General features: G+C 35.4%; 2 protein-coding genes across 51 annotated transcripts in view; one reads left to right on the top strand and one right to left on the bottom strand.

The window, feature by feature from the left end:
* LOC111463951 (glycine-rich cell wall structural protein 1.8-like) overlaps positions 1 to 11,785 on the top strand; it is a 38,224-nt gene extending 26,439 nt beyond the window's left edge. For all 50 annotated transcript variants that reach the window (XM_023107941.1, XM_023107984.1, XM_023107986.1 and 47 more), the window contains 2 exons: positions 7,643 to 7,645; positions 11,372 to 11,785. In XM_023107941.1, the coding sequence (XP_022963709.1) occupies positions 7,643 to 7,645; positions 11,372 to 11,594 (226 nt within the window). In that variant the 3' untranslated portion in view covers positions 11,595 to 11,785. The remainder of the gene's footprint in view (positions 1 to 7,642; positions 7,646 to 11,371) is intronic.
* Positions 11,786 to 14,100: 2,315 nt separating this feature from the next.
* On the bottom strand, positions 14,101 to 16,369 carry LOC111463953 (probable ADP-ribosylation factor GTPase-activating protein AGD9). Its single transcript, XM_023107987.1, has 7 exons — positions 16,233 to 16,369; positions 16,039 to 16,157; positions 15,178 to 15,619; positions 14,809 to 15,078; positions 14,608 to 14,733; positions 14,399 to 14,500; positions 14,101 to 14,325 (listed from the first exon to the last, which is right to left on the bottom strand). Exons 1-7 carry the CDS (start codon positions 16,299 to 16,301, stop codon positions 14,218 to 14,220), a joined length of 1,236 nt encoding a protein of 411 aa, XP_022963755.1. The 5' UTR covers positions 16,302 to 16,369; the 3' UTR covers positions 14,101 to 14,217.
* Between the last annotated feature and the right edge of the window lie 3,496 nt (positions 16,370 to 19,865).

Genomic DNA, 19,865 nt, shown 5'->3' with positions numbered 1-19,865 from the left:
AACCTGTAATCTAGCCGTTACCTATAAGCATGTAGTAGAATTTTAAACCGATTCAAGAATGACTTTAGGCACTACTTCTAACATATATACACACGGTCCACGTACATGCACATGAACCCACTAGATTGTTGATGTGCTCTTTTTTGCTTTCACCGAGTTCAGCTTGGTTGAGTCACTTCTTGCTTACTAATAATAGTGTCATTTGGATCTTCAAACACAACAACACTTGATGACATGTGTGAAGTTTGCTCCCTCATCTTCTGTTGTAGAATGTCTTCAATGTTGTTCGAGTCTAGTAAGACTTTCTTTTGCATGGACCAACCCGAAGATGCTTCATCAAAAACTAATCTCATGAAGTGTAGCATCTTCTACTTGTTGGATCACAACACTTTCATCTTTTTTTTTGATTCTCAATCCAGCAAATATACGCGTGTTGTCCCATAAGATGTGAAATGGTGAGATGAAACTTAATCTTGGCTGGGTGGGGAAGCTTGTTGATCGTATAGCTTGCAGTTTGAATAGCTTATGCCCAAAATTTTCTTGGAACATTCTTCACATGTTACTCCTTCAACAAATCTTTGCAAAATGTCTGTTTTTTTTTTCCTACTACACTATTTTGTTGTGCCGTGTTTGGCATATGTAAACTAATGACATATTCCACACTTGTGTAAATATTGATAAAACTTAACAAATGTGTATTTTATACTATTGTCTAAGCGTAGGCAACGAAAATTCATTCCTAATTCTTCTTCAATCGTCATTTTGAATTATTGAAATTTATGAATGTGTCAGAATTTCTTTCATGAAGAAAATTCACACATATCTCGAGTAGTCGTCAATGAACGTTAATATGTATCGCATTCCACTGATTGATGTTTGCTTGGCTAAACTGAACAAATTAGAGTGAATTAGTTCTAATGATTTCTTTGCTCTGAAAATTTGACCTTGTATGGTAATTGATGAGTTTTACCACACTGACATCCCGTGCAAATGATATATGTTTTGACTTTAACTTGGGGTAAGCATTTGTGTAGCCTAACATGTTCCAACTTTGATGTTATAGATCTACTACCTAATTCTTTAAGTTGGGGTAAGCATTTGTGGTAGCCAACATGTTCCAACTTTGATGTCATAGATCTACTGCCTAATTCTTTGAGTCTTGCCTACATAAGGAGACTATAGGAACCCTAAATCTAAACCAGACATAGTTGCATAATGTTGTTAGTTGTGACATTAACAACAAGTTCTTCTCTATACTTAGTACATGACAGATATTATGTAGTGACACCATGTCAGAATTATTAGCAGGCACGATCGTTATGTTGTTGATCTAAGCAATCAGTAACTGTGTTTTGTTGGTTAACCATCCTAAATTAACGAAATTGACTAGTTCTTGTCTCGCAGTTTTCTCTAATCACTAGTCACGTGGTTTGAGCATCCTAGGTCAACGTTCTAGTCATTCTCATAATCGATATATTCTCCCACCATCATCATAAGTGCTAGCTCATTTTCTTCTAAGGCACATAATACTTTGGCATCCCATTTATCTTCCATCTACTTTTTGGAGGTTGTCGCATTACTTTCGACGAAATTTTTCTTGGATCCACAATTATTGGTCATGTGGCCCTTCTTTCTACGTTGTAACAAATGCCTTTAAGCAAATTGTGGGAAGTTTGATGTACTTATCTTCAACAAGACCAGACATCATGTATGCAGTTCGTATGTTAAGTCGCTACATAGAGCATCCAACGGAAAAACATCTCAATGCAACAAGAAGGATACTACGTTATGTGCGAGGAACTTTTGATTTGGAGGTATTCTACAAGAAAGGATATGATTCAAAGATTGTTGGCTATACAGATAGCGACTATGTAGGTGATATAGATGATCGTAAAAGTACTTCAGGAAGTATTTTCATAATGAGTTTAGAAGTTATTTGTTGGTCTTCAAAGAAGTAACTTATTGTAACACTCTCAACTACAGAAGTAGAGTTTGTGGCAGTAGCAGCATGCTCGTGCCAAGCAATTTAGTTAAGAAAGATGCTTGAAATTCTTAATCATAAGCAACCAGGTACGACGATTATATATTGTGATAATATGTCAACTATTAAGTTGTCTAAAAATCCTGTGTTGCACAGGAGGAGTAAGCACATCAATGTTTGGTTTCATTTCCTGCGTGATTTGTGTAAAGAAGGCACTATTGAACTCAATTTTTGCCGAAGTGATGAACAAATCGCAGACCTATTCACAAAGCCCTTGAAACAACCATTGTTCGAGAAACTTAGAAGAAAGATGGGAATGTGCAGAATCCAATATATAGTTCAAGAAGATGGAGTGAAGTCCTAAACTGATTTCTGCATAATTCAGTTTAAGGGAGGGTGTTGAAGGGTCACTTGTAGATACATGTATGAATAAATACATGTGTTGAAGGGTCACTTGTAGATACATGTATGAATAGATACATGTGTTGAAGGGTCACTTGTAGATACATGTATTGTTGGGTTTTATGTCCTAAAACTCATAGTTTGTAAACAAAAACATATTCTATTTTCCATAAAGTAATTATTGTTGTTTATTCAGTAAAGATTGTTATTGAATAAAGTGAACTTTACGATCATTAATCTAAATTCAATAAACTAAGAACACTCTAGCTTAGTATGATTACTTGAACTATATGTAGAGACATAAAAGTGGATCAAGTTCAAGTATATAGTCAAAATGATTTATAGTATAAGGATAAGGCTGAGTTCCTTATTCTGGAGACACTATGGATGCGGCCCACTTTTGTATATGATATAAACAATGTGATCACTAAATTGTACGTGTGAAGACATATGAGTGGGGGCGTCCTATGCAATGAGTATTACATAAGATCGGACCATGAAGAAAACCACTCTCACTTTATAATGTCGTTTACTGTTGAGATTGATTTTCTTTTCATTCGATAACCTTGGTAACTCGGTTTTAATCCTGAGCTAACCATAAACTCCTGTTTATTCGGAATTATCCTTAGATTTGCATGGGTGAGAGTGGCTCTAGTTCGCCGACTCAATAGGCCTCCCATTTTAGGGGTAAGACTGGGTGAATGGCTGGGACATGGGGTGCAAGATGGAATTCGCTCCTACCCACTTTTAGGGATAGAAGAGAGGTAGTTCCCTTAAGCACTGACTCCAGGTCTTGAACAAGGGGCCCCACCCTCTCATTGGCCTGAGAGGGATTCGGTTTACTGGTTGGACCACAAACCAATTATTCATTAGAGGATCAGTGAGACATAAGGAACAAGAAGTAGCTTCAGGGGTAAAACGGTAAATTGACCCAGCTCTAGTTACGAACAACCTGTGAATGATCGACTTACTAATCATGGTTATATCAAATGAACAGAAATATATCTATAGTGAGGGGAGTGCAACTACTAGGCTATAGTGGAGTGTCCTAGTAGTTAACGAATGTTGGTTAACCAGGTTAATGAGTTTAACCCGTTAATCTAGGATCCTTGGAGCCCATGATCTATAGGTCCATTAAGTCCCTCTACTAGCTCATATCGGACTAAACCATAAAACAGTGTGACGAGTGAGTTCGAAGTGTTCGAATTCAAATTAGGGAATATGCGCTACATATATACGATATATTTAACAGCATTTTTGTTTTATTTACGAATTAAACAAAAAGAGAGAATCTGAGGTATTTAAATAAGATTTAAATATCTTAATCAATTATGTGTCGGAATTGATTGGGATTGGCATTTGAATTAATATTAAATATTAATTAAATAGTTTAATTAATCATTTAATGTTACTTTAATTTGAAATTCATTATTCAAATTAATTGTTGAATTAAAATGAAGAAAGTCAAAATGTTGACCTCATGGAAAAATCCATGTTACTGGAATTTTGAGGTGTCAAAATTTGGTTTAACCAAACTTGCATGCTTGCCAAATACACCCCACAAGTTTAAGTGGAATTTTGAGGGTCAAAATTTGGTTAACTCAAACATGCATGCTTGCCACATAATCCCAATAATCCCAAACATTTGAGTGGAATTTTAAGTGTCAAAATTTGGTGATCTCAAATTTACATGAACATGCAAACATGACTCTTTAAATAGAGTGATCATGGTACATGGAAGGTCTTCTTCTTCTTGGTGAAAAACCTTGAGAAAAACCTCTCACAAACACTCTCTTCACATATACAAAATCCCTCCCAAGTTTAGTCACTCACCGAATTCCACAATCCCGTTCTAAGGTCGGAGGATAGTGGAGAAGACACTAGTGGTAATTCGAAACCGGTTCGTGAGGAACAAAGAGTTTGAACTACAAAAGGTTAGTATTTAAACTCATAAAGTTTTAATACTTATGAACATGCTAGTTATTTACTATAATTGATGTTCTAAAAGTGCCTAGATCCAAATTACTTCCGCATGTGTTATATTAACACAAACATGTATAAGGACATGTATGATTACAGGTAGGTCCTTTAGTTCATAATTAATTAGGGGCATGACTTTTGGATAATGAATGGTACTGGGGAATATCCAAAATTAACTATATGTAGGAGTGTACATGGTCTGAGTTGGGTTGAAGGATTTTTTTGACCCAACCCAAAAGTTCGGGTTGGTTGGATTGGTAATCCAACCCAACCCTCTATTTTTGGGTTGGGTTCGGGTTGGTTCAAAAAAAAACTTTAAAAAATTTAATTTGTATGACCTAAAATGATAAAGCAATTACTATTAAGTGGTAGATCAAAAATATCTAACTCTCTATTGTATTCATATTATCACCTATAAATATGTAAAAAATATGCAATGAATCAATTTCAAAGATACTCCATCTAATTAAATTATCTACATTCACATTCATAGTATATAATCATTCAACAAAATGCCTAAAAATTCACCTATAAATATGTAAAGAATATTTAATGAATTAATTCCAAAGTTACAACATCTAACAAAATGCCTAAAAATTTAAAACTATCCCACCTCTATTGCATTCTTAATTCCTACAATTCCAAAGATACAACATCCAATAAAATGCCTAAAAATTGCATTCTTAATTCCTACAAAAGAAAAATAGCATCTTAAAAGTTAGTATCGTTTTAAGATTGTTTGGATAAAGCATATTGTAGCTTCAAATATTTTACTTACATTAAAAAATAATTATTCTTGCATGCCACTAGTGGAGCTTGAAGGTCTTAAATCATCTGAAAAATAAAATATAAATTGTGATATAACATTATAGAATACATCTTAACAAACAGATAATAAATTGATTTGGAGTTACATGTCTCAATCTTAGAACAAATCTCCAAATCTTCAAGTTGTTGAGGAATATCTAACGATACTGATCTTCTACCGATCCAATTTTGTGTACATATCAGAGCTTCTACTGTTTTAGGTGTCAAACAACTCCTAAAAGAATCAAGAATCCTCCACCCCGTACTAAATGCTGATTCAGAAGATACAGTCGACACTGGAATGGCCAAAACATCTTAGGCAATTTGTGAATGTTTGATTAATCCACCACACCTAAATGGTGTGAAAGTTATCTTATTTATAATCAAATAAATTACAAGGATATGGAAATAGTAATAAATGGAAATAACAATAAATGGAAAGATATCTATAGTAATAAGGCAAATATTAGATATTTGCCTTATAATAAAATATCAAATATAATATATACGGGAAAGTATAATTTATTACTAAATATCCTTAACACAATTTTCGATAAAACTCTATATTTAAACTCATTTGCTTTCCACCATACCAAAACATCAAAATTATCGTCAAGTTCTTCACTAGGGTCAGATAAATATCGATCCACATCATTCTTTAACTCGAGTGAATTTTGCTCTTCTCTTCTTCGTTTGTATCTTGATAATACTAATATTGAACCACTCAAATTCTCTTCATCAATTGTGTCCATCTCCATACTCATGGACTTAGAAGTGAGTCTTGATTCAGATTGATGATGATCTTGAGCATTATCATAAAACTTGTAGTAATCATATAAACGAGTTGAATAATTCTGTATGTCATCCACCATCACTTTAGCCATAGCATCTTCATAAATATTCGAAAAGCAAAATGATATGTAATCCAATTTATAACGAGGATCGAATATCACTGCTATCAATATCAACTTATTAGTTCTTTCCACTTAGCCCCAATATTTGTTATACTTAACTTTCATATTTGAACTCAGGTTACTTAAAACAAAGTTCACATTTATACTCCACTGAATTAAAAGTTCTCGAATACACCAAAGTTCATGAAAATAAGAATTAGAAGTCACATATAAAAAATCACTTATCTTCGTAGTGACATCATAGAAAACCTTCAAAAACTTTACCATCACTGCAACGATTTTCCAATCATCAATGGTTGGTGGCCCTATTCTTTTGTTTCTATGATCCCCCTCTTAGAATGATTGACTAAAAAATCTTTCAACTTTTTTTTTCTTCTAGATAGAGCTGAAATATATCTCTAGCAATGGTTACTCTTGACGGAGGGTCAAACTTAGAACATGCAATACTACAAAACAATTTGAAACCCTTATTCTCTACCAATTTAAATGATAATTCATCCATAATTATCATCTTGGCACATGCTGCTCTACATCTTGTTTGACTAAACAATGAAGTAACAATATTACTACCACCCTTTCCATCTATTGAATGTTGAAAACTTAGAGTGGTTTGTCCTTTGTCCTCCACCTTATATGTGTACTTTCTACACTGATTTTTTAAGTGCTTCCATAATGTGCTAGTTTCACAAGAATTAGTATCACAAGCATACTCCTTAGAATAATAGTTGCACTTCCACCTCTTATTATTGTTCTCTAATATTGTAAAGTGATCCTATAAGGTTGATTTACTGGGTTTCTTCTTCTTAAATTCAGATTGTGCCGCCAATGGTGGTTTCGATGTATTATAATTACTAGAGCTACTTGCACATATAGTTGTACTGTTGTTTTTCATCTATAAAAAGTAAAATACAACTTTGGTCTTTTGATACAGAGTCTCAATGTATTTCTCAATTTCAACCATCTTCTCCATCTCGTATTCAATCCATTCTGTATGAATAGGTACTTGAGACTCTTGAGGTCGGTGTACACTTGCATTTTTTTTTCCTCCTCACAGGTAATGTCGCCACGTCATCGAGGCAAACACTACGCTACTAATTCATTGTCATAAGTAGGGTAAATCGTTCGTGCTCCTTCAACTACTTTGAAACATAAGCTACTTACCCTTCTAAATGAGCACACACTCTAAACCCTTACTTGGGGTGTCTCTGTACGCTACAAGATTGTCTATTCCATCTTGTACTAGGAGGACTAATGCAGTCACCAATCTTTTCTTAAGTTCATATAAACTCTGTTCGCATGCTGGTCTCCCAACAAAGACTTGCCCTTCTTGGTCCTTGGTGTAAGCGATGCAGAGGTCCTGGAAAACCTATGTGCTAACCTTATGTAATAACCCCATTGAGGAACGGAATCGAAAATAGAGCCATTTCCTTGGACTATGGCCGATGGATTACGCATGTCTTTGCAGCTAAGTAAAATTCATAGAGATCAACGAAATGGGTGTTCTGTAAAACAAAAATTGGAAGGATCGCACGCACAAAGCAGGTGAAAGATTTGCAAGAGAGTATCATTCTGAATTAGAATGAAGAAATTAAAAGGATGTTGAAGTTCATTAAGAGGGACCTTCTGCCTCTACTTCGCAGCCACAAGTAGAAGGTGGAGCGAAATGTGGCGCTTGTGGATGCGTCTTTTGATTGCACCAAGTTTATGCCCTTTCCACGCTGGGCATCAAAATGGCACCTAGTTTTCGCAGCTCTGCACTCCGCAATTTCGTAGACTCCATTGGAATGGAAATTGATACTTAAACATCATCGGATGAGGGATACGAAACTAACTGTAGTCACCAAGTCCACCGCGCAATGCCCATTGCCGTTCTCTTTCAGAAATCAACGGAATGAAAGAACCTTTTGGGGCATTCTTAATTTCTCTATACACCCCCATAAACTACATGACTCATGACTCAGTGACGTCTTGGCCACCTCGTAACTGCAACAATCTTAGCGGAATTCACTGTGATCTTTCTACTTGACTCCACATAACCTCAATTGTCATCTCAGACATCCAAAACTTTCTCTTGGGTAACTTAGCGTACAATTGATGTGTTTATAACACCATCATAACTTTCTCCCGAGTGTTCCTTGTCAACTAACTCCATCTTGGGGTACAACGACATATTGTCATTGAAGTCGTCTTTGACGATAACAAGAAAATCCCTTAAACGTTCGATTAGTCTAAACCTAAACCTTAGCAACACATTGATCATGTCAAAAGACTTATCAATAATCCTTCCTTCCATTGCTCCTAGTAGTTGTCTTCGCTGTATCTCTCCCCTTGATCCTCATAAGAGGTATCCTAAACTTGTCGAGACCCTTACAATCCTACTACTTCACCAAGAATGGTCTCGTAATTACCTCTTAATTGGCCAACATAGATCTTTTCTCACAACGAGATAACTTGTCATGTAGCTCACCTGAGTACTAATACTCACTCGAGCTAAATGCAAGCTCTTTTGAAGGTAAAGGTTCCTTGCATAATTCCTCTACATTCACCTAGGCCAGCTCTTGTAGTGTCTTATGGTTGATCAAGTCACATTTTCTTTCGTAGTGATATCTCATACGGACTCGTGCATGTGCATCTCTCAAGTTCTTGTAAAGGATCCTATGGAACTCTCTACAAACTCCTGTTTGGTAGCTAGACTTCCTCAAACTCTGAGGATATTTTCTCTATGTCTAGGGTTTTCTCTAAGACACATTATGTCTTCTGCTTCCCTTGCTTGTGTATAATCACCATCTCACTGCTCTTCAGGTAGTTTCCAAAATCACGTTATCTAGCATCTCTACCTCTGTCCGAGCATGCTTCACAAGTATGGCGTTACACTCTTGTGTGAAAATAGTGTTCTACTTTGTCTTATGCTTCACAAGTATGGCATTACAATCCGTTACGATCTAATTTTCTAATACCAATCTGTTACGATCTAATTTTCAAGATTTAGAGAAATTGGACTGCAACGAAAGACAAAATCAAATACAAACAAAACAAAATCAAAATAAAGCAAAACATTTTGAAAATGTGGAAAGTGCAGTAAAATTTCGCATGATTTCAAAAGACATACAATGTCACTGTCAAACCTATTTACAAACGGGAAAAGAGGTATGGGTTACATAAGAATACAAAATCAACTAAAAAAGAATACAACTGACTGACTCCCCAGGTCGACACCCCTCTGTGACAAAGCAGCTCCTAAGCATCTCCCCACCTCGAACGTTACTTGAAAAAAGAAAGGAAAAAGGGATGAGTATAAAAATATACTCAGTAAGCAACCTACTTGTAGCTCTCGTTGCTTCCTTCTCCTAGTAGGTTTCCACGGCTATCCTTTGGTCTAAACGATGTTCCAAGTGGTTCCTCATTATTCATCTACCTGTGTAGTCCCTAGCCCCTCATTGAGACTGGTTTATAGTGTCACGGCTTCGGCCTTGACTGTTTCTACACTCAATAGAAGTTGTTCATGCTAAACCACCTACCCGCATAGTCTTTGATCTATTCCAAGAGCGGTTTACAAAGTTGCATCATTGACCTTGACTCATTTATACTCTCAACAGGGGCTTTCATCTTGACACCTACCCGTGTAGTCCCTAGCCCAACAAGGACTATTCACCTGTTTCTACACTCAATAAGCATTCATGTCTTGAGCTAACTACCTATGTAGTCCCTAGTCCTCAAGAACTGGTTTAACGGGATTAGAGCGTCGACCCTGTTCCGATTCTACACTCGATAGTAGCTCAACTAGTTTCGTGATCCTATAGGCTACTTAAATCATGTTAATACACCGTGGAGGTCTACTAGGTTCTTAGGGGCATTCATGTAGTTTAATTTCCATTTTCTCAATTCCAGGTCGTTCTAGGTTAGCTTCTCAGCTTAGCCAATCCCTGGATGCACATAGGTATAAACCTCAATTCTACATGTAAACTGCACTATGTATAGCGCCCTACTCTTGATTATGATCTTGATGCATGTTCTACTAGAAAAATGTGTCTATCAACAATTTCTAACACTTGAATCATGTCTATTCGTTCACATATGTTATTAAGAAGGTATTCCTACCAAGCCTTAATGCATGAAAACCATAACATAAATCATACAAACAATCAAACAAGTTGAACCGGGAGATAACATCCATCAATCAATAGTCCAGAGCACAAATCAAAATATCTCTTCCTCCATCATACCACAGCAAAAGCCATTAAATTAAGCATGTTTCTCAATTCCCTTGTTTCAAAGACAATTTCGTAATTTTATCATGTACATGTAGTAATTATTCAAATTGTTCATTCCATGTTCTAATCATACATATTCCAGCCACCTAGGGTACAATATGCTTGCATGCTAGATTGTCCTAGCGATCCCTATAAGTATCACTTGCCTCTTCAATACGAAAAAGTTTATATATTTTTTGGTTTCTTATTAGTAGAAAAAAATATAGTAACGCAACATCATCTCAAGCATAAGCATGATCCAAGTTAGATGTTAACAAGCATCTTAGAATTAACACATAAGATTGAGTTTAAAGGATTATTGAGTGTTTTAAAAGACATAGCATAGAGATTGACATATCAACACAAAAAGTGTTAAATTAGACATTGATATATATATACGAATATAACTTGGGATAATTGCTTAACTAAAATTGGTAAATAGAAATAAAAATAAGAAATATGAAGCAAATGGGTAGATACATGCAGATTTGAGTGACTAAATTATGCTTTGATTTGAAGAAAATGGTTTAGAAAAGAAATTTGGTATTGTTCATATAACTTAGAATATCACAGTGATTTTGTAATATGAAGTAAATGAGAGCTACGGAGAAGGTGAGGTGCAAAATCATGTGTATAGCATCGGTAGCCCTAAACGTAGATTTTGAGCCAAACCCATTTTCTGCCTTTTGCGTGTATTGAGTGAGGTAGTTATATTTAGGCCCCATGCTCTCCTTATATATACCTATTTAGTCTCCCACCCTTTCCACTCCAAGCATTCACATGCACTTGCAAATGGCTTCCCATAAACTTTCTTCTCTTGTGTTCTTTCTTTTATTTGTTATAGGAATTTGTTCTGCAGCCAGAAGTTTGACAAGTTCTTATGAAGGATATGGTGTTGAAAATTATGGCGATCGATATGGTAAGGATGGTGCATATGGAGGAAAGTACGGAGGATATGATGGTGGAAACTATGGGGGATACGGCGGAGGTAAACACGATGGATATTATGGAGGAAACTATGGAGGATACGGTGGAAGTAAACACGAGGGATACGATGGAAGAAACTATGGGGGATACGGCGGAGGAAACTATGGGGGATACGGCGGATATAAGCACGAAGAATACGATGGAGGTAAACACGAGGAATATGACAAATATAAACATGACGGATACGATGGAAGAAGCTATGGGGGATATGACGGAGGTAAGCATGAGGAGTACGGCGAACACGGCTATGGCCACAGTGGGTATGCACCATGAGAAACACATTTTCAGTACTACCATATGAACATATAGTAAATAATATCATGAAGGAATAAAAAGGAGCATCCATGTTCAAAATAAAATAAATAATAAAGATGGGGAATGGTTACAATATTGTGATGTTCAAATGTGAGCTCTTCTTGTAGTTTCTCTTGGAATAAATAAATAAGAGCTTTTTTTTAATCTTACTTCGAATGTGTGATCTAGCCGTTACCTATAAGGTTGTAGTAGAATTTCAAATCGATTCACGAATGACCTTAGGCGCTACTTCTAACATATACACACGGTCCACGTACATGCGCATGAACCCACTAGGTTGTTGATGTGCTTTTCTTTTTTCACCGAGTTCACTTTGGTTGAGTCACTTCTTGCTCACTAATAATAGTGTCATTTGGATCTTCAAACACAACAACACTTGATCAAATGTGTGTAGTTTGCTCTCTCATCTTCTGTTGTAGAATGTTTTCAATGTTGTTCGAGTATAGTAAGACTTTCTTTTGCAAGGACTACCACGAACATGCTTCATCAAAAACTAATCTCTTACCGTGTTGCTTTTTTGTCAAATTTGCTACATAGATGACAAACGTGACAAACGTAGCCAAATACTTGGAAATAGCTCATTATAGGTTTCATGTCCCATAATATATCAAATGGTGGGATGAAACCTAATCTTGACTGGGGTGGGGAAGCTTATTGATCATATGGCTAGCAGTTTGCATAGTTTCAGTCCAAAATTTTCTTGGAACATTCTTCACGTGTAGTATGCTTCAACAAATCTCTGCAAAATACTACAGTATTTTCTTGGAACTTATTTAGAGTGAATTAGTTCTAATGGTTTCTTTGCTCTGAAATTTGACTCGGTGTAGTAATTGATGAGCTTTACCATTCTAACATCTAGTGCAAATAATATATGTTTTGACTTCAAGTTGAGGTAAGCATTTAAGCACGGATTTTTCCGTACTCACCTTCAACTTGTGATAGCCAACACGTCCCAACTTTACATGTCATATATCTACTATCTTTCAAGACTTGTCTACATAAGGAGACTCTATAAATAGCATGTAGATGGACTCCACACTTCACCCTCCCATCGTTGGCTTTCCCAATATCTTAACATATTCATAGACTTTTATATTGTTCGGCCCAAACAAGACATAATTGCATGATGTTGTTAGTTGTGACACTAACAACAAGTTCTTTATACCTGGTACATGATGGACATTATGTCGTTATGTTGTCGATCTGAGCAATCAGTAACTATTTTTTGTTGGTTGAGCATCCTAAATCCATGATATTGATTAGTTTTTGTCTCGCAATTTTCTCTGATCACCAGTCATTTGGTTTGAGAATTCTAAGTCAATGTTCTAGTCATTCTCATAATCGATATGATCTCCCACCATCGCCATAATGATTGAGCAGGTCATCCTTGTACAACAAAAAACGAAGTTTCTACATTGTGGCCCAATCCATGGATGATTATCATCTTCATTCAAGCTTCTCATATGACAGATTTTGGATCTACTTCAGTAATCTTCCGACAAATCAACTTGACCCTATGGAAGTACTAAGCAATCGTCATGTTGCATTGTAAAATTGATAACAGCTCGTTCTCCAAAAGTTATAACCTCGTATCGTTTTTCTTTGAGAAAAGTACCACAAACGTGTCTCATGCTCTTTTGATGTCTTGTCATCTCGAATGTGCTCCAACATCTCTTTATTGATTGTGGTCTTCAAGACAAACATTGTCTTGCCTACTTCAATTCTCCACTTGCACAAAGTCCTATTAGCATCCTCCTCTAGAGGCGTATGTTTGCTTCTTTCAACGATCTCCCAAAGGTCATGTTCTTGTAGATAGGACATCATGCATATTGCCCACGTGTTATAGTTATTGTTGTTGAGTTTCTTGGTTCCTCTAACGACTGGAAGATCACACATTGTGTTGGCGGTGCTTAGTAAAATACCAAACAACCTAGTTTTTAACACATAACTTGCAGACTCAGACTACTCATAACACGAAAAAACTAACTCACTAATAATCTCAAGAATTCGTTTCTGATGTAAAAGATTAAGCAAAACTATAACCACAAAACATACTAAGAAATCAAGAGATCGCACTACCTATACCAACCTTGATCTAGCATTATATTGATGAACTCAACTCTTTTGTGAGAAATACTCACCCCTTTATCAAGTCCAATTAAAAAGAGATTACAAGACAATTTGTATGAACTACTAAACTTTACTTAGATTGTTTGGGATACAAAAACTTTATTACGAGAGATGTCTAGAGAAAGTACGGAAGCTTTACAAGTAAGAACAAGTTTATTAATGTTTCGAAAACAATAACAATAATTTGTAATGCACAATTCTTTACTAAGTAAAAAGGTACATAGTTCAACTGGTTTAGGCATATGTCATCGATCAAAGGATTGATAGTACAAATCCACGACTCCAAATATGGTTGAACTAACCAAAAAATAAAAATGAAAAAACACTAAGTGCCGAAAAATATATATATGATTGGTAATTTGCAAAAGGAAAAAAAAAAAAAAAAAACAAAGTTCTTCTGAGAATAATAGTGTAGTAATTTGCAGTCCCCACATGTCCATGGAGTTTGAAATCAAAGAATCCTGTCTTGAATATCAGTAATCAACGTTGATGCCAAGGAGCTCAGCTTCCTCCCTGTCTCCCCCGCCATGTTCTTCAATGAAGATATATCCTGCGAAGCCTGCATCAGATTCAAAAACAGCTCACACACCAACCCTTTTAACGTTCTTCTTAATCGATTCTAGATCGTATACCTGTAAAGAAATCCGGCTGATGAACTCGTTTGCAGCGAGATCCAGAGTCGAATCATCCATGCCCTGCCCGAACAGATCAGCACTCGAGATCGCCGATGAACTCTAGATTCCACAAATAAAAGTCCCATTCAGTTCATTCAACTCAACAATTTAGAACCAAATCAAACACAACAACAACAACAACAACAACGACAACAAAAACTTCGTACTGAAAACTTCTTCAACGAAGCCTTGGCATCGGACTCGGCAGATTTGTTCTGATCGCCAAAGAATTGAGCAGACGAAATGGATTTTGCATTTGAGAACTTCTTCCTCGCTTCTTCAGTTTCCTCCACCTGCAAATTCATACACATCAATGAGCATTCGTTCCTGTTCGGCACAAGTTTGAAGGCATTTTGGTGTGTTTTAACCTGGATTTTGGTGGAATTTGAGCTTGATTTCTTTGAATACCCACCACCATTGTGAGGGTCCATTCCAAATTCAGAAAAGAAGCTGGAGGCTTTTGGTGGAGCAACATGCCCCAACACAGGGGACCCATTAGAGTTCACCTCAGAAGATTGTGAATTCTCAACATAATCGAATCGAGAAACCGAAGACGAGACCGTTGTACCATTCGTCACCGACGACGAAACCGGTGTCGGGGGGTCTTCTGGTTTCTGATCATACAAATTCTCAGTTGGCTGCATTCACAATACAATCATTTAAAAAAAAAAAATCAAACCCAACAACCCCAAAAAACAGAGGGAATTCAATTCATTTCGAGACAGAGTAACCGTAACCTTAGAGGTAAGCTTCCGAGCGCCAAGTCCACCAGTCTTGCCCGTCTTTTTGGCACCGAGGGGTTTTTTTATAACAACAGAATGAGAGGCTTTTGGAGAAGAATGGACGATTTCAGGGGCTTCTTGTTTAGTGGTTTTGATGAAGGAGAGGCCATTGCTATTGCTATTGCCATTGCTATTGCTATTGCCATTGCCATTGCCATTGCCATTGGAGAGAGATGAAACAGTGGACGAGGGGAGGGTGGGTTCTTCAGCCATGGTTTTAGCAATCTCTTTAGAAAGGGTTTGTTTGTACAATTCTGCAGCTCTGGAAGTGTATTTGGCTTCAATTTTGCCACCGTCACTCCAGCCGTGCTGCTTGAAGAACACCTGAGCACGGTTGTTTCCGCCGTAGCTCATCATTTTCAGCTGCTCCGTTGACCATGAGTCCAAATTCGTTGACCTATTTAACAATGTGGTTCATCAATTACTGTGTTTTCTCTCTTAGGTTTAACTCATTGAATTCTTATTAATCAAAAGTCAGACAATGAGTTTGAAAATTTGACTTATGTTTGAATTTCCATATTCGTTCTATTTTGGTTTATATTTTATTTTCATCTTAGAATTCAGTATGATACCATCACCGAGAACAAAAATTACTAGGTCTAACGAACTTTCCGTATCTACTCATACTTTCAACCCACAAATTTGAAAATTCAAGAATCTATTAGAACATAGTTCATAGATCGGATATGAAAATCGTAAAACCAGCCATTTGAGGGTTGACCTAATCCCCAAATTAGGAGGAGGAACAAAAATCAAGATCCATGGAACAATAATGCGGATGAACGAAAACGAAGGTTTAGAAAGATTGAACAATACCTGACGAAGCTGATATGAACGCCAAGGCTCCGATGAACGGCGGAGCAATCAATGCAAAGGAAGATCCCAAACGTAACCGACGCCCAAGTAGGGTTCTTCGCATTACAATCGAAACAGATCTGAACAAAAAAAAAACAAAAACCAACTCAACTCCGATCCGAAAACCCCCAAAATGTCAAGATCAAGTCACTCACCTTGTTCTCAGGCTTGGCCTTCAACCTCCTGAAAACCGCGTTCTTGTCGGTGAAGCTATCAGACGCCATTGAAGCCGGAGAGAACGGAAGAGAGAAACAGAGAAAGAGAGATGGAAACTCGAAATTGAACTGGAATTCTCTCTGGAGGAAGAAGATTAGGGGATTAAGGAGAGGGAGGAGAGAGGAAGAGAGATGAAACGGAAACCACTAATTGAATTTTGGGAATTTGAGATCTTACGGTTCTCTTCCTTTCTGCCATAGACGCAGCTTTTATTAGCATGTTAATGGCGGTACCGTACGTTTCATATATTTTTTTATGACGAAATTGCCCTTTAAGTTCAGGTTGAGGCGGGGGCTGTTTGGGAATTTACAAATGTTTTTCAACGGTAGTTGAGAGAGGTAGTTCATTTGTACCCATCTCCGTCTGCTTATAAATTTCACTTCAATTTGGTAACTTTTTTTTTTTACCCTGAAAACGAAGTTACTTTCTAGTAAGTTACCGTTAGGCGTTAGGTTAAAACTTGAAGTCGATTTACCGTTGACCTTCGAAGTCCGACACGAGACATCCCAATTGTTGGGACTTTTTTTTTTATTATTATTTAATTATTTCAACTGAATTAATAAAAATATTATTTTTATCTTTAAAAAAATTAAATGTAGTATTAGGGCATTTTTGAACTTTTAATTCGACAATATGTTAGGTGAACGGGATTTGAGCTACCAACCTTTTTTTCAAGGATGTAGGCCTGTTGACCTATATTTGGTCTCTCGAGTTCTCAACCCTTTTAAGGTTACATATTTAAACTATTTTATTTATTTATTGTTGGTACTAGAATGACATGGGATTGAAACCTCAAACTTCATAGTACAAATCAATTGCTTTGTTGTAAAAAAAAATTGGGACCTTGAACGGGCGTGCACAGTAAGTTGAAGAAAATGGTGATGCTTGTCCTAATTATCGGCACATTGTTTAGGTCTCAACTTTTTTTTTATAAATCCTATAGATTTCTACTCCCGTGATAGTTTTAATATTATAATTTTGTTTTTTTTTAAGAATGATTATTTTTTTAAATCATTGAAAATTTTTTAAGGATTTTAAATTTTATAATTAATTTTAGGAAAAATTAATAAAAAATACTTTTTGGGCCTGAGTCCAGACAAGTTGGGTTATATTTTTCGTTGGGCTTTTCATAAGGCCCAAAATAAAACACAACTTAGATGGGCATTTTTTTTTATATATAATTTTCTTTTAATAAATAACTCTCTAGAAAATAATTAAAATAAATAAATAACTCACTATTTTGCATTTGACATGACATATTTACAAAAACGGATATTTTTGTATCTGAACATGACAAATAGACTCGTATCAGTCGAATTTTCTACGGTACTAAATTGATAGCTATTACGATGATTTCACACGATATTAAGCATTCCAACAAATAGTCACATAGTCGATGAAGCAACTATATTGATTTTAATCTCAATATTTATCACACGCTAATCCTATTTCCGAGCGTTGAAATTCATTTTCTATCTCCAAGATACATCACCGAACACTTATCCTTCCATTCGTCTAAATCCATAAGGTTTTATCTTGATTTATTTAGTTAAATATATTTTATTTTGGAGATTCTCTTAATACTTTATTCCTCTACAACTTGACATCACATGGAATAAACCATTGTTCTATAAACTTTGTATTTTATCTAAAAAATATTCTTAAATTTTCAAAAAAAAAATATTATTACAGACGGTTGAACTTTCAAAATATTTTAAACTTTAAAAAAATTTATTAATACGGTTCTAAAATATATTTATGAAAATTTAAAAATGTGAATAAAAATTGTGTATTCTCGTAGATTATCTCTAAACTTTTTATATTTGGACCGTAAAATTCAATATAATTTTATTAATTTAACATTTAATTAATAATATAAAGTATGTTGATATGATGATGACTTTTCATGAGATTTAAGAGTTTTTTTAATTTTTAATTTTTAGTATTTAATTTAATTTTCTTTTCTTTTTAGGATGATGACTTCCCATCTTATCTTTATTAACTTTACAGCCAGACAAGATCGTCCATTCCGAGGCATACGAATTTAAATTCTTTTGTCCATATTGATTACGACAAAAATAAATAAATATATATATATATATATAATGTTAAATAAAAAAAAGGATCGTGGGCCGGCCAAAAGCCCTAATGTACGGCCCATAATGGCCCTAAAAGCCAGCCATCCACGTGGCAATATTCTTTTTGATTTAGTTGTTTTACGTTATTTTCAAATATTGGACCTCACACAAATATTAATTCAAATATTTGGAGATGTCGAGCACATATGTTGAAGTATATTGATTTGAACGTTATTCTAAAGAGATCAAAGGTGGTTACTTCTACGAGTATTCGTTCAAATGAAGTAAATTTCAATGAAGCTACTAATACGGCAACAAGAATTATTGGTTATTTCATTACATCTGATATGCAGATACATTGATATGCAAGAATTATGAACGTCTCGTCATAGTAAGAGAGTTATGAAATTGTTGGGAATGAATCGACTTTGAATTTATTTAGAATTAAATAAAACTAAGGGTTGAGAAAATTTACGTTGAAGAAATACGGAGAAAGTTTCGGTGGGTACTCTTAAATCTACTTGTTTCAGCTCCTCTAACAGTTGAATCCCCTCCGTAAAGTCTTTCTCACTATGACTCGAACACATGGTTAAGACTTTCTCACTAACGATTGAATCTCCTCTATAAATATTATCAAAATGAAACCACATTCGCTGTAGTCACATCCCTTTACTCGGGTTATACATTATCAAAATTGTGATTATACGCACTTCCTCACTCACGTTTTCTAAAAATATTTCTCTCAAACGTGACTCGAAACTCGAGCATACACCACTGTTGCTTGCAAAGTCAAATCTTACATGGTTGACTTGATGGCTAGGTTAGAACAAGTGTCGCACAATAGCTATCTCATAGCCACAAGAGTGCAATTATGACCAATAAAAGACATCATGAATCTTGTTTACCATATTGGAGAAAACCATGAAATTTAACCTTAACTAGGTAGGCAAGTGTTTTGGTTTTTGTCTCATGCTATCCAAACAAAACCACTATTTATTATTATTATTATTATTATTTGGGATATTAAATTATTTTTAACGCATGTGGCATTAAAGAACATAAAAAAATATATATATAAAAATCTAAATAAAAAAGATAAGGCAAATAATTGAGTGCAATGATGGTTGAAAATGAAAATTGAGGCCAAGGAAGAGGCCCATCAACTATGGCCCTCATAATTTGTATTTTTTATTTTATTTATTTATTTATTTTTGCTTGAATCCAAAGCTTGCACTAACCCCTTTCATTAATTATTGTTAAGTTACTATTTTAGTCCTCGAGCGTATAATTGCCCTTGCTCGAACAGGTTTCAAATTATCGACTCTATTACTAATAATTTTCTTATGTTACGTACGTTTCGATGAGTTTTAGTGATATAAACGTGTTTTGTTTGATAGAATAGCTTTAAGATGTAATAATAGTTCCTTTTAATAAAAATAATGTATATTGTTGGTGAGAAGATCTGACCTGTCGGGTATGTATGATGTTGGCATG

The sequence above is a fragment of the Cucurbita moschata genome, unplaced genomic scaffold (genome assembly GCF_002738365.1).
Source record: "Cucurbita moschata cultivar Rifu unplaced genomic scaffold, Cmos_1.0 Cmo_Scf00029, whole genome shotgun sequence".
In the NCBI taxonomy this organism is placed as follows: Eukaryota; Viridiplantae; Streptophyta; class Magnoliopsida; order Cucurbitales; family Cucurbitaceae; genus Cucurbita; species Cucurbita moschata.
Note: the sequence above shows the minus strand (reverse complement) of the source record. Positions and strands in the feature narration are given on the sequence as shown.

What these genes read in the sequence shown, in the direction of transcription:
- LOC111463953 (XM_023107987.1), bottom strand. Translation starts at nt 16,301, where the DNA reads ATGGCGTCTGATAGCTTCACCGACAAGAACGCGGTTTTCAGGAGGTTG. An exon ending in CTCGGAAGCTTACCTCTAAG is followed by an intron (nt 15,079 to 15,177) that starts GTTACGGTTACT and finishes TTGTGAATGCAG; the next exon opens with CCAACTGAGAATTTGTATGA. An exon ending in CTTCGTTGAAGAAGTTTTCA is followed by an intron (nt 14,501 to 14,607) that starts GTACGAAGTTTT and finishes TGTGGAATCTAG; the next exon opens with AGTTCATCGGCGATCTCGAG.